The following is a 15,498-nucleotide window of genomic DNA, read 5'->3' as shown; positions in this document are numbered from 1 at the left end:
TAAATATGCCGCTACATCATCCCTAGCATTTACAGAAAGAAAGTTAGTAGTATATCTTTTTGTTTTATTTGTCGTCTCTCATGCACATTCTCCCATATGTGAAGCTTTATAATGTAATTAAGTTATGTGACTGCATCATGCAGTAGCTGTAGGCAACCCTGATTTTAAGTCTATCCAGCAGGTTTATAAAATTGAAAGGGAGTCTGTGAGCAGTTTTGACCATGCTAAACTGCTGATAGCACTGGGCGGTACAAGTATACCTTTTGTGAACCTTTTCTCATTCAGTAGTAGTGAGCATATGACATTTTATTCTGCCAGATCTTACTCATGCAATTGCCCAAGAGATGGGGCTTTATTGTGAAGTACTCTCTGCATTTGGCTGCTTCACAGCCCCTCCCATCTGCTCTGGGTGGACAGCTGAGTGGTCTCCTGGTTGGATTCTACAGCTGACACTCAGTGAAAAGAGAAGAGACTGTGAAGCAGCTCTATGCAGACAGCACTTCACAGTAAAACCTTGCCCTGGATAACACTTTGACTTTTCTATCACTGTGTATAGTGAGTTAACTTGTGTAAGGGGATTTTTTTTAAATAAAAACTAACCATTAATGGTGCAAATTTATACCCAATTGTATTGAGGATGAATTCACCAAAGGTCAACATGTGGGCTGCCATTTAAAGTTGTAACCTTCAAATTACCAGTTGGATCATCATTATACATTGATAGGAATGGAGAATGGCGATGAACCTGGCCTACAGATTATTATTATTTATTATTATATATTTTAAAGTACCATTAATCCCAAGGCACTGTACATCTAAAAAGGGTATACATACATGATATATCAGTAGTAATAAGTCAGAGCAATTGTACGTGTTGTATTTTTTTCTTGAAGATGTTTCGTTAGTCATCCAGCTGGCTTTCTCAATTAAAATGGCTTGAACGAGAATTCTCCCATATTACATACTGGTGACTTGTGCTTCAATCATGGAGGTAAGGTGCTGATTTCATTTAAATGACTAAAGCTATTAAGTGCAGTTAAACTGCCTTGGGAGAGTTGTTAGAGCAGCACGGTAGGTGGCATACAATAGATGTCCAAATGGAAAATACAAATGTGATAGCACTCTGCAACCAGCATTCTGCCCTGCCTCTATGCTGGATGAGGCATTGGTGTACATTTTGGCCAAAGCATAATAAACCACTCACCACGTCAAGGTCGCCTCTATTGAGTGGTCCCTAACACTAGTTCCTACCTGTTTATGGGCCATGACAGCCACACAAAGTCCAGGGAATGCAGGTCAGCATGCAAGCCAAGCACACTCTGCTTTTAACCCCGTCCGGTGCCATTACAGCTTTCATCGGATCCAGGGATGCAAGTACCAACATGCACGCTGAGCCCACCATATACTTCTCCTGGAGCCAAATGGCTACTAGTAGGTTCTATATAAGCAGACTCAGTTTTATACTGACTTTAAAACCAGCCTCCAGGACATATTGACTGGTCAGGTGTGCATGACTCCAAGGAGATCGCCACACCTCCAATATATACTACAAAGAAAAAATGTGGGGGATTGAGTCAGCACAACCTGTATGTAGGTGCACATCACTATGGCGAAATACATATACAAACGGAAAATACAAATGTGATAGCACTCTGCATCCAGCATTCTGCCCTGCCTCCATGCTGGATAAGGCATTGGTGTACATTTTGGCCAAAGCTTAATAAGCCACTCACCACGTCAAGGTCGCCTCTATTGAGTGGTCCCTAACACTAGTTCCTACCTTCTTATGGGCCATGACAGCCACACAAAGTCCAGGGAATGCAGGTCAGCGTGCACGCCAAGCACACTCTGCTTTTAACCCCGTCCGGTGCCATTACAGCTTTCATCGGATCCAGGGATGAAAGTACCAACATGCACGCTGAGCCCACCATATACTTCTCCTGGAGCCAAATGGCTACTGGTAGGTTCTATATAAGCAGACTCAGTTTTATACTGACTTTAAAACCAGCCTCCATACAATAGATGTCGCACCTCTATTCAGGCTTGGTTTCTCCAACTTAAAAGAAATAGCTTCTTTATTGTCTATTGTCTTCCACTTACAATGCAGCTTTAACACCTTTCCCAAGGCAGTTTAACAACACCCAATAGCTTTAGTCATGTAAATGCATTCAACACCTTAGCTCCATGACTGAAACACGGGTCACCAGTATTTAATGCTGGAGAAGTCTCATACAGGCCAATCTAATTGAGAAAGCCAATCAGATGACTAGCAAAAAGTCTTCAAGAAAAAAAAGACCATTTGCTCTTTCTTATTATTACTGATATATCATGACCTGGATGAATGAGAACCTTCACAGACAAACATAATATAAAACAAACAAAGCACTAAAAACAAGTACAATAAGCATGATGTTATTAACAGTCCGGTAGAGATGGGGTGAGGACCCTGCCCACAAGGGCCTATAATCTACAAGTACATACATAGCCTCATTTTTCCTTTCCAGCTCAATATATTGCTAAATCTCTAAGTGATAGACTAATACCTCAATTTTCCTTCACTGAAAATTGGCAGAATTTAAACGCTGTATTAGTAGCACCACCAACCCAAGCAGGACATCATCTGTTTTTGGCATTAACAACATAATGAAGTCAAACTTTCTTGCATCAAATGTATTAAATAAAAGAATGAATCAATCTACCAAATGGTTGCACAGCATGATCATGACTAACCTGCACTCTTTTAGGATTCATCCAGTGCTGTAGGTTTCTTTCTGTCACATTTGGTGGCATTATGACTACTTCTTTCTTTGCATCCTCCAAACAAGTGACGTTGCATTCGTCTCCTTTTTAAAAAGACAAACTATGCAGTTAGCAAACTGTATGTAAATAATATGTGTTATCATTTAAGTCTTGGTGACATCTATATTGTATTTTTATATAAAGTTAACAAGCTTATACCTCATGGTTAGACAATAATAATAATAATCATTTTATTTATATAAGCGCCAACATATTCCACAACGCTTTACAAACAGTTCATGCACAGAGTCATAAATAACATAGCAACAAACAAGTCAACAATAGAAACAAGAGGAGTGAGGGCCCTGCTCGCAAGTGCTTACAACCTATGAGGAGATAGGGGTGACACAAAAAGCATCAAGTGCTTGTTTTGTGCAATGATCCGGCCATCAATAAGGAAGTAGATATAAAGCTGCATAAGCAAGTCACAAGCCGATATCGGTAGTGCTTCTGGGTGCATGGGGTGTGAATATTTGATAATGGATCTGGTTCAGAAGAATGATGATGAATCAGGAGGGGGGTGAATGAAGAAGAGTTAGGGAATCAGGGGACGCGATAGGCCAACCTAAAAATATGTGTTTTTAGAGAGCATCTAAAACTGTGGATGCTGTGAATTAACCTAACTGCTTAGGGTAGGGAATTCCAGAGAACTGATGCAGCACGGGAGGAGTCTTGAAGATGGAAGTGAGAGGTTCGGATTATGGTGGATTTAGTTGTAGGTCATTGGTTGAATGGAAAGCATGGGTAGGGTGGGCAGACAGACATGTGGGAGGAGATGTAGGGGGGTGCAGCACTGTGGAGAGCTTTGTGGGTGAGATTGAGAAGTTTAAATTGAATCCTATACTGTATGGCCAATCACTCCAATAACTGGCACAGGGCAGAAACATCAGACTAGTGAAAGAACATACAGTCAGGCTGCTGCATTAAGGATAGATTGGAGGGGGGAGAGTCTGTTGAGAAGGAGACCAATTAGTAATGAGTTACAATAATCAAGACGGGAATAGATCAGGGAAACAATGAGAGTTTTTGTTGTTTCCAAGCGTTTTGGCGTGCCTTCGTCAGGGGCACTCCGAAACGTGCATTCGGGTAACGCCATCCTGGGTCGGATACACTACTTGTTTGGTAAGTCTCTCTGATATATGTTCATTATTGTTTTTTGGTCAGCGCTCTGCTAGGTGCCATGGTTACACTAGTTTCCATATGGTCCAGCTACCTTTTGCAGTTCTGACTGTGGTCACTTCCCTGGTAGTGACTTTCTTGTCTTATTCAGGGATATTGAACATATTCATACAGGAGACTCTGCCATATACCACAGAGATTTGCGATTGGCATATATACAATACCACTATTTTTCATGTAGTGTACCACCGGGATGGTGTTTTTTTCCTGCTGCTACTTCTTTTTAACGTAACGTCTTATATGTATGTAATCATGTTATTCAATAAAGCTTATACACTTTTTTGCATCTGTACCTTTGGCTTCGATTCTTGTAGGTCGTTGTTTTGTTAAAGGAGCTGGTACCTTTTTGTACTCTATAATAGTTGATCCCCTTTATATTGTCGCAACATGTGTTGTATTGACTCATTGTAGTTTTGGTATGGGCATCAACGTTGGTCTTATATCGGTATTAATTAGATCAGGCCCAGGAGAGGCAGTTCTGTCAGTGTTAGATACCGATCTATAGAAGCCACCTTGACGCTGGTAGATGGGTCCGACACACGTTTGATCAAAAATGTGAGCCAAGAGCTTCCATTTTTCATGTATAGTAGGTATAGTACCACTTTAAGTTCTATTGTTTGCATGTGTAAGAGTGTGCTGCAATATTTTGTTAGCTGTAAACATAACACAAGACAGTAGGCGTGCTGCCTAGGGGTAATGGTAGTGCTGCACCCTGAGATAGAGATATCAGGTTTAGGTTGGTTAGTAGATGGACTATAGACTTTTTTCATTTGCTATACAGTTGTTTTCTCCTGCTGATGTGTATTATTTATTAATCTTTACTATAGTTTTGCATATTATAGGCATCTACCAAATATGCCATTGGGAATCATTTTTGGTTCCTGCCTCACAAGTTATGACTCCCTGATCCATGATTAATGTGATTACTGTGTCATTATGAAAAAGGAAAAATCTTGTGTTATGTATAGGTGCTGAATTAATGGAAGGACTAAGGCCGTCCTGTGACTCACCATTTTATTACTGCACACTGAGCTCATCTAGGTTTCAGCTACTACCCTCCAGAGAGATATAGAATTGAATTTGTGAGGCGTGCACTTACAGCACAGAAATAATAATGGCTAAAAACCAGCAGTGTTTTTTAGGCACGTAATGCCTTTTACTTGGCAAAAGCCTAATATACATAACATTATTTTTACATTGTTTATTCAAGTTGCTTTCAATCAAAAATCAGATAAGTTATTCATACATACGTCACACAATATTTCAATATATCTCTTCCCACAAACTAAAGTTCAAAAATATAATTTTGGGAGAGAATTAAAATTTCATAAAGATTTTTATTTTACTTTATAATTTTATTATCTGAGTGTATAAGGAAATGTCATTGCACAGTTTGTCTTTTAACATTGCAAAAATCAGAGTGTTGCATTAAAGCATTCCTATTATTCTGAAGAAAAAACACAACTGAAAGCAATTTGGATGTAGAGTAGTTCAGCAAGCAGTGTTGTGTTAGTTTGTTTTTTCTCCTCTATTTCCATAATTTCTGTAAATTGTTCCTTTTCTCTCTGGTGCAATGTATGACCGGCGATGTGTACCTATCTCGAGTGAGTTACAAGCAGTAATGTGTACCTGACAAATCCGCTGCCTCCCCCCTCTCACAGCATGAGTCTCATGTAATGGAATTCTCCCTTTAACCCTTCCCCTTTCACAGCACACAGATACTGAGGAGGACAAACTGCAAACTGTATTCTGGGTAAACCTCTTCACTTGGGACACGGCATTCGGACATACCAATTTCAAATCCTTGTGCGCAGTCAATAACCAGTGGGTCAATAGCAGAAAGGTGGGGAGGTTCACAAGGTCCTTTCATTGAGTCACATAGTTGAAAACTGCCAGTCCAAGTCCCATCCTTTTGACAGCGAATAATATTATGTCCAAAGTCCTGCAATGAGAAATAGCCTTCAGAAAATAATATGAATAGTAATAAAGCTAGTTACCATATAGGTCTATATACCTTTCAAAGTATGATGTTTTTTCATATATTTTTTTTAACATTCTGAAAAAAAAACATTCTGAGCCTCTTGATCAGTAACACGGGAATGCACAGCCCCATCTTTTTGTTCTCCTGGGAGATAATCTGCCGCCAGAGACGTCTGGCAGTGTTTTTCTCCCCTCTCCCAATTGAAAACACATACACGCTTGGCTGAGCCTAGCAAGTATGTGAGAGCCAGGAGCAATAGCAGTCAGTCAAATGAGCGTTTGACTGACAGGTATTGAAGTTGTATGGGCATCTTTAATCCTTAAAGGGGTTGTCTCACTTTAGCAAATGGCATTTATTATGCAGACAAAGTTACGACAAGGCACTTACTAATGTACTGTGATTGTCCATATTGCTTCCTTTGCTGGCTGGATTCATTTTTCCATCACATTATGCACTGCTCATATCCAGGGGTTACAACCACCTTGCAATCCAACATCGGTGGCCATGCTTGCACACTGTAGGAAGAAGCACCAGCCTATGTGAGGTCCCACAATTTTGGCCACTAGAGAGGCTGGCACTTTTTCCTATAGTGTGCAAGCACGGCCATCACTGAGGGATTGTAGGGTGGTTGTAATCATGGAAACAAGTAGTGTATAATGTGATAGCAAAATGAATCCAGCCAACAAAGGAGACAATATGGACAATTTACTATACATTAGTAAGTGCCTGGTATTAACTTACTCTACATGATAAATGCCATTTGCTGAAATGAGACAACCCCTTTAAATGAATAATCTATCTCGCCTCTCTGTCTACGGTACAGCATGCCATTGCACATGATATTAGTTGCAATGTTCTGATTAGATAGTTGCTACTTTGAGTGTAACCAACTGGAGAATTACTACAAAAGGCCTCATGCACTCATCCGTATCCTTTTTGTGGTCCACAAATGGATCTGCAAAACACAAATGTCGGCCATTTGCATGACAACAATTTTTTATTCTTGTAGAAATGTCCTATCCTTGTCCCCAAAATAAATAGGATATGTTCTATCGTTATTACGGGGCCCTGAGGATAGGTCATCAATGTTAAGCACCAGGAAAACCCCTTTCATTTATCCATCATAAATATGAGCAATTGTTAGTTTAAATCTCTAGTAATATGCTCTAAAGACTTACCGACTGGTTATTGCCGTCATTGCATGGCAGTCTACATTCGCTGTTATACTGAAATCCATTGGTGCACTGGTAAAGCCCCATGAACTTAATATGAGGAGGTTCGCACATTACAGGGACACATTGTCCAAACTGCCAGGCCCCATCCTTAGTGCACTGAATTTTAAATGCCTTCCTTCCCCAAGGAAAAATAAAAAAATAAGCAAATGTGAGTACAATAATCACATGTAACAGATTTGGTCTCGAAACATAAAGGGTTATATCACACAAGTCTTACTTACTTCCTTATCTTCTTTGTTGCATCAGGTACATGATATCCCACCTTACACTTATACTTGCAGGAAGAGCCCACCTTGTGACCATTAGAAAGGCAGCGGGCTGTCTGCAGATCAGCGTTCGGAAAAGGTGGAGGTGCCATGCACATAAGTTCACAGATGGCTTCTGGGAATGACCAGAGACCGTCCTCCAAGCATGTTAACACATTTTTGGAACCTAGAAAACCACAGTTACGTATAAAATGATTTCAATGAAATATAACAGATGTGTACAATCAGAATGAACTGGACAACATATCCTGATATCTGTTCAAATCCAGCTCTTACTTGCTCCATCTCGTAAGGTCTATAGAGTAATAAGAAAAGGGGGCAGAGCGAGTGGAGTAACACAAAACTGCAAGATCATACAACATATAGTGTTGGCTTATGGTTTGTTTATATTGAGACACATAGATCTGTTTTTTTTTAATGAAAATACAACTATTTACAGAGTTTCAGTTTTTAGATGTTTAGATGCACTAAACTATAAAATGTCACTGAAACTTTTCTGAAGATAACACTGATAGGAGTCCATGAGTTTAGAGTCTACTGGTCATCAGAATAAAGCGGTCCATAACCCTGTTCTCCTTTAGCTTTGAATTCAGAGATGTCTGTATGGCAGCTCCATCAATAAAACCGTTTTTTTTTGCAATTTATATCTGGAGTTCAGTACTTTTAAACGTAAATAACAAACAAGACTTTACAGATCTACAGGAATCATTGGACTCAAAGCTGGAGAGTTACAAGACTCCTTCAAGGTGATCTCTGCTGAAGCTTTAATTATATATACAGTACAGACCAAAAAGTTTGGACACACCTTCTCATTCAAAGAGTTTTCTTTATTTTCATGACTATGAAGGCATCAAAACTATGAATTAACACATGTGGAATTATATACATAACAAACAAGTGTGAAACAACTGAAAATATGTCATATTCTAGGTTCTTCAAAGTAGCCACCTTTTGCTTTGATTACTGCTTTGCACACTCTTGATGAGCTTCAAGAGGTAGTCCCCTGAAATGGTCTTCCAACAGTCTTGAAGGAGTTCCCAGAGATGCTTAGCACTTGTTGGCCCTTTTGCCTTCACTCTGCGGTCCAGCTCACCCCAAACCATCTCGATTGGGTTCAGGTCCGGTGACTGTGGAGGCCAGGTCATCTGGCGCAGCACCCCATCACTCTCCTTCATGATCAAATAGCCCTTACTTTCAAAGTTTTACCAATTTTTCGGCTGACTGACTGACCTTCATTTCTTAAAGTAATGATGGCCACTCGTTTTTCTTTACTTAGCTGCTTTTTTCTTGCCATAATACAAATTCTAACAGTCTATTCAGTAGGACTATCAGCTGTGTATCCACCTGACTTCTCCTCAACGCAACTGATGGTCCCAACCCTATTTATAAGGCATAAATCCCACTTATTAAACCTGACACGGCACACCTGTGAAGTGAAAACCATTTCAGGGGACTACCTCTTGAAGCTCATCAAGAGAATGCCAAGAGTGTGCAAAGCAGTAATCAAAGCAAAAGGTGGCTACTTTGAAGAACCTAGAATATGACATATTTTCAGTTGTTTCACACTTGTTTGTTATGTATATAATTCCACATGTGTTAATTCATAGTTTTGATGCCTTCAGTGTGAAACTACAATTTTCATAGTCATGAAAATAAAGAAAACTCTTTGAATGAGAAGGTGTGTCCAAACTTTTGGTCTGTACTGTATATATTTAAAGGAGCACATCAAACATTTTTTTATTCTCTGACCCATTAGAAAGGTACATGATGTAAACTGTAGTGAAGATAATCTTATTACCAGTGACTGTATTTGTGAGTCTCAACTGTGTCATGTGACCAGCAGTCTGATCTCCAACTGACACAGGACAGGAAGTCAGTTACTTCTCTATTCATTCCTATGAGATTGACATTGAGGCTCCCATAGGAATACATAGAGAAACTGACTTCCTGTCCTCACATAAAATCCTGTGTTATCAGGAAAGTCCCATGACACAGCTGAGGATCAGATGTGAGGTTATAATTCACAAATACAGTCTCTGATAAGAAAAGTATCTTCACTACAGTTTACGTCAGGAACCTTTCTAACAGGTCAGAGAATACAAATTTTTGTGTCGGTTCTTCTTTATAATAATGATTCTGCTGCACACTACCTCTCATTCGAGCAGGATGGTAACACTGAAAAGTGCATTGTTTTCCATAAGTGGTGCCATATGGACAACAGAATGATGCATAATAGATGTGGTTCTTGTCAGGGGGGCCACAATCAACTGGTTCACAGGTGACCTGCCTGCTCCACTTTCCATCTCTGCATGTTACTATAATTCGAGAATCAATCTAAAGAAACAAAAAAGAAAAATATTAGTAGACATGCTGGAAATGAAAAGTCTGAGTTTGTCCACATCTTGAATCAGCCTTTTATCATAAGCCACCTACTGCCATGTTTTTCAGTATAGCTTCCATTAAGTGCACACTCCTTGCACTGGGGCCCACAATGTTCAAGTGAGTCCTTTAGCTAGAGAGAAGGGGTTAGGTCAAGAATTTGGCATGGGGGGTGCTGTTTAAATTTTTGCATCTGGCAGCACGAATGCTATTTGCTTCCCTGCCCCTTGACACAAAGCACTGAGGGAAGGGAAACCCAAGCTGAACTCTTGCATCTTAAAACCTACTGCCATACACTAGGCCCGATGTACAAGGAGCACGTGAAGAATATTTGCTCTGCTAACTACTAGATGCAGTAAGTAGACAGAAGTGCACTATCTAGGCTGTCACCAGCAGTCAATGTCCTGAGGAGTATTCCAGAGCACTGACAATGTGGCAGCATATTTCCCTGTCCTGCCATATGTGCTTTCCAGGCGTCAGAGTGTAGTTTTCAGCTGACATCAAAGGACTTGGATGGCTTCACTGCCAAAACACCTCAATGGCTTCCACAGAAGTTCTGACCTGTCTGGCTTTGATAAAGGATTATTTTAGAAAGAGTAATGGCAATCCTTAACTGCAAGATGTGCCACACACAAACAAAACATGCTGATCACTTACACATGGAGGCCAGTATGTTTCTGGAACTAATGTACTCTGGGGTTTATCATAAAAGAAATTTCACAAGTAGAGCAGTCGTGTTTATAACAATTGTGAAAATGTTTATGAGGGAACATAACAAGCCTTATAATCAGTGATCTTGAGTCAGGCTGCTAGTAGGTGCAGAAAGATTTCAGATAAGGTTCATAATGGAGATTTTCAACCTGCGTCATGTACGGTATATATTGTGCTTCTCAGTTCTCAGCTGCAATTAAACTTACATACCACAATTTTATATTCAAAAGGATCCAGGAAGCTGAGATATAAGGAGCTGGTTGATGGGGTCCTCACCAGGGATGGACTGGCCATAGACCATACAAGGAAACTTCCCGGTGGACCATCTGACTCTCTTAGTGTTAATTAACACTAGGAACCTCAGGTACTTCTAGGGAGATATTTGGGGCGATATTTTGTGGTGCACTGTGGTATTTGGCTATGCTGGGGCAGTACTGTGTGTTGCACAGTGCTGAACGCGTCTGCTTGAGTTGTCCATGCCTACTTGTGTTGGCTTCACCTCCTGTCAATTTGGATCAGCTTCTGACATGGGGCAACTTTAAAAAAAAAAATATTTCCAGGGACACTTTATGTTCCCACGCTGCCCCTGGTCTTAACTGTGTCAAGATGCTTTTAGTTTTGCCTGAAGCTGTCTGTGGCAAAGAGGGAATGAGTGGTTTTGTTTCCCTTACCAAGTAGCAAAAACCTCTTACTTTGAGGTCCTGTGGAGTTAGCTTTCTTTCTCTGCAACAATTGTATGCTTCACAAGGCACAAAGACAGCTAAAGTAGATATCAAATATGGGTATACCACCAAACAACCCTGTCACAGCGGGGAGTGGGGGAAACCCCCCACCGTGCCTCAGCGTTCGCAGCAACGCAGGAAAGCAGGAAACAGGGAGCAGGACACCTCTTAACGCGACCCTGAATATCTTCCTAAACTCCTAATGCATGAGCCGCCTCAGAAGGTAAGGGGGCTCATGCTCTCCAACCTAAAACCATAGGTATCCCTGCATGCCCTAAGCCTGAAGACAGGGCAGAGACCACCCATTCATCCAGCACAACGGATGCATGGTGTCTCCAGAAGCCCAGCAGCTGGCCACCAACTAGACAGGGTTCACAGCCGAACGACAGGTAAGTAACAAAAGGCAACAGACAACTTAGGTTACCAGAACTTACCTGCCGCCGACGAGATGGACCGGAAACGCACTGTCTAGATGTTTGCTTAAACCCCTCCGGTAAAGCAGCCCCCTTTCGGAGGAGACACACTACAACACAATAACCTCCAAACAAGGCCCACACCATAACAACATACACCAGGTGGGAGAGGGAAAACAGAAACACGCCGGAGGGGACACACAGACAGAGCAAGGGAAACAATATAATAAATAAGGGTGACTCACACAGACATAATCACAAACAGCCCAGGAGCAGAGCTCCACACCAAGCTGACAACCAAAATCAAACTGACCTTCAGGCTCCACCACACCAACATATAAGGAGGCCTGAGGTCACACCCACCACTCCTAACACACACAACTTAACCCCATGCACACCAAACGGAGAAAGTGCACACATACAAACACATGTTGCCCGAGGCAACCGCATGCATTGACAGCGAGCCGCCTAGCAACAAGCTCAGGCTGCTACACCGCCAACAACACCATGTTGCCAGCGGCAACCGCACGTGAGGCTACAAACTAACAGCCCTCTCCTGTGGTAAATAACCAAACCTGGCCGCTGGCAACTGCATGCAGAGTCACGACCATGACCATTGTCGTGACAAACCCCTCATATCTCAGCTTCCTTGATTTCTTTGTCTGTGAGATTGGAATAGTTGTGTATTGCAGTAATTGCAGACTACACACAAGGTTTGTTTGCAGTCTGTAACCATGGACACACATACATTTACTTTGAAGCTGTATACACAAAAACAGTAGGATTTTTAAAACAAAACTATAAAAGTTCATTTTTTAGATGAACTACATAAATAAAAATGGATGCAAAAGTGTGCATGTGAGGCACAATATTTGCACCTCCCATCTACATATGTGGATATTGTAATTTAAAAGTGGCTTATGGAAAGTGGAATATTTTCCTCATCTGTTCACATTTGTGTTAGAGGTCCATTGCAAAATAGAGCTGAACCAGATTGGAACCTAAATAAATCTTAACCTGAAAGAGCAACATGGCTTCCGTTATTTACAGAAAATACAATTTATTTATTTTTTGTTAGTATTAAACACACATATGAATATGCTCACTATGTCTTTTTTGAGTACAGACAAAGTTGCTTTCTAGATCTGTATAGTATTAAGGTCCCATATCATATACATCAATAAACAGATGTAGTTTTAACTGCTCAGTTTTTAAAAAAAGGAAATAATTTTCTGCCTTTCAAAATTAACATTTTGTGGAGTGAGATCAATCATGTAATATAAAACAGTTCCTTCTGTAAACAGAGGATAAGACAAGGGCAATTTTCATGATCATGTTATATCTGCAAGTCTGGAAAAAATTACAGGGGCGGTCACTTTGTCCAAATTTTGCGAATGCAATGATATTGGCCTGGATGACTGTGATTTCTGTATGTATAACTTTCTCCTAATTGAAAATATACTATATGGTGATGAGTAATATTTTGCAATCTTTACTGACATGTCTGTATATGGTTTTCTCTCTCATTAAGCAATGTGAGGGAGTCGATTGTTGCTTCGATGTTAATCAACGGGCACCAGAGGTAGGGAAAGGGTATTTTTTTTTTTTTTCATATGTAACTTAAAACCCGTTTTATTCTTTACAGTGCTGTCTCCAGATGGGAGTCTCTACTTTGGGTGGTATGAGTTAATCTGCATACTTTTTCCCATGAAGAACAGCCTGAAAAATAAGTCTCCATATACTGCTTTGTCTCCCCCTGAGCTGTGTCCTGTGTCTATATCTGTGGAAAGAATATACACTCCCCTGCTACTCGTTCTAGACCTACAGGGTCACATGTGCTGCTGCAGACAATGACTGGCTTCAGCGGCGATATGCTTTCTTGGCAGGCATTGGCTGCAGCTGTGCACGTGACTCTGTCCACCTGAAAATTTGCAGGACAGGGACCAGAAGACTAGTAAAGTGGGCCAGGAAACTCAAACAGAGTGGCAGAGAGCAGGTAAGTTTTTTTTCTGCAGGTACAGAAGGGTTGGAGTTTTGTATTTTCTTTTTTTTTTAAAGCTGGACAACCCCTTTAAGTAATCATCTGTCCCAGTCATGATTTAACTGTGTCACTGTAATAGAGGGCTAAATACAGTAGTCATGTATATTATTTAATACTTGGCATTAAATAGTGAAACCTACAAAATGGATTAGCCAATACATCCCAATGACCACAAATAGGGATGAGCGAACCAGAACTTCACCGGGTTCGGTGTTCAGGTGGGTTGGGAAAACGGAATATATAACAGAATTCGTAGACGGAATGCAAAACGGAAGCATTTAAGAGGCAATCTGTTTTGATCCATTATAACAGAAGTCTATGGCCAGGCATACCGGATCCATCTGGTTTCCGTTATGCAGGACTTTGTTGTCCCTCCTGCATAACAGAAACCAGATGGATCTGTTATGCCTGGCCATAGACTTCTATTATGACGGATCAAAACAGATTGCCTCTTAAATGCTTCCGTTTTGCATTCCGTCTACGAATTCCGTTATATATTCCGTTTTCCCAACCCACCTGAACACCAAACCCGGCGAAGTTCGGGTTTGCTCATCCCTAACCACAAACCATCTTGAAAAGCTGTGAAACTGAATGGGGTGAAGAAATATCCAATCTATTCAAGACACGATCACTGATGTAGCCTGTAGTTGTAGCCCCAGGTAAAAAGGGTATATTACATGTTGGAATATTGAACATTATATTTAGTTTAGCATGTGAAAATACTCAACAAGGTAAGAATTCTTCTTGCTCAGAAAAATGTGCCCATATAGTAACTTTCATAGAAGCATATCAGCAATTATACTTGCAATGACAGTAAGGTGCAGCAGATGGCAGTATTGAAATGGTACTCTGAGAAGGGTGGACATTAATACTCTACATGGTACAGATGCAGCTCTTATTATTGTATCACATTGCACAAAATTAGACATTTGACATCAGAGTAATGCCATTGACATAATGCGCCATTTGACAGTAACTGTTTCCAACTGGAATACAATCTGCAGCAATGCAAACAAACTCCCATTTGTTTTTACAATATTATTTCCATACACTCCCTATCATATAAGTGTGTTTACTACGCTCTCTAACAGCAATACTGTTTTACAGCCCTAAAGTGGGTGTTTGGTTCCCGGGTACATCCTTGAATGAATGAATCTGATATTTTTCATCTACTCTTCAGTTTGAAAGAACTTCCAAGACTAGAGAAATACGTAGAGAAATGCAAACATTGCGGCATGATGGATTTTTCTCTGCAGTTGTTCTCAATCAGGGGTTAGCCGTACAATGTCAGAGGTCTACTCTTGAAAGTTCTCAATTACCCAGAGAACTTGCTATTTTTTGATGCCATTATTGTTGCCACAGTTTTTTTCCTCTGTATACATAGTAATGCTCCACAACCAAATAAATACGGACCACACATTAGACCCCCTTAATAAAGATATAGACATAAGACTAGCCCTTTATATACACCAGATCCCCCTCCTCCCACCACACCAGACTCACACTGTATACAGCCCCAGGCCAGGACCTATCAGTATACAGATGCCAGACCAGACCCCAAACTACCTCTTAACAGACTTCAAAACAGGTGTTTAGATCTTCACCTGTTCTTGTTATCTGCTTCACTCTGAGTTGTCACCACAGAGAGCATATGGTACTAACACAGCTTGCATTGTCTGGGTGGCGGTCAAGAGTGAATGGAAGTGCAGAAAGTAGAAGATATGAGTGTGTGGTGTGTATGCAATGTGCCTCAAGTGTATCCAAGAAAGTGA

General features: G+C 40.7%; 1 protein-coding gene across 1 annotated transcript in view; it reads right to left on the bottom strand.

The window, feature by feature from the left end:
- Positions 1 to 15,498, bottom strand: part of PAPPA (pappalysin 1) — a 455,318-nt gene that overhangs the window by 23,871 nt on the left and 415,949 nt on the right. The window contains exons 16-20 of the mRNA XM_040405874.1: positions 9,611 to 9,775; positions 7,416 to 7,626; positions 7,138 to 7,309; positions 5,770 to 5,920; positions 2,731 to 2,843 (exon numbers count right to left, since the gene is read on the bottom strand). Of these exons, the coding sequence (XP_040261808.1) occupies positions 2,731 to 2,843; positions 5,770 to 5,920; positions 7,138 to 7,309; positions 7,416 to 7,626; positions 9,611 to 9,775 (812 nt within the window). The remainder of the gene's footprint in view (positions 1 to 2,730; positions 2,844 to 5,769; positions 5,921 to 7,137; positions 7,310 to 7,415; positions 7,627 to 9,610; positions 9,776 to 15,498) is intronic.

The sequence above is a fragment of the Bufo bufo genome, chromosome 8, assembly GCF_905171765.1.
Source record: "Bufo bufo chromosome 8, aBufBuf1.1, whole genome shotgun sequence".
NCBI classification, from domain to species: domain Eukaryota; kingdom Metazoa; phylum Chordata; class Amphibia; order Anura; family Bufonidae; genus Bufo; species Bufo bufo.
Note: the sequence above shows the minus strand (reverse complement) of the source record. Positions and strands in the feature narration are given on the sequence as shown.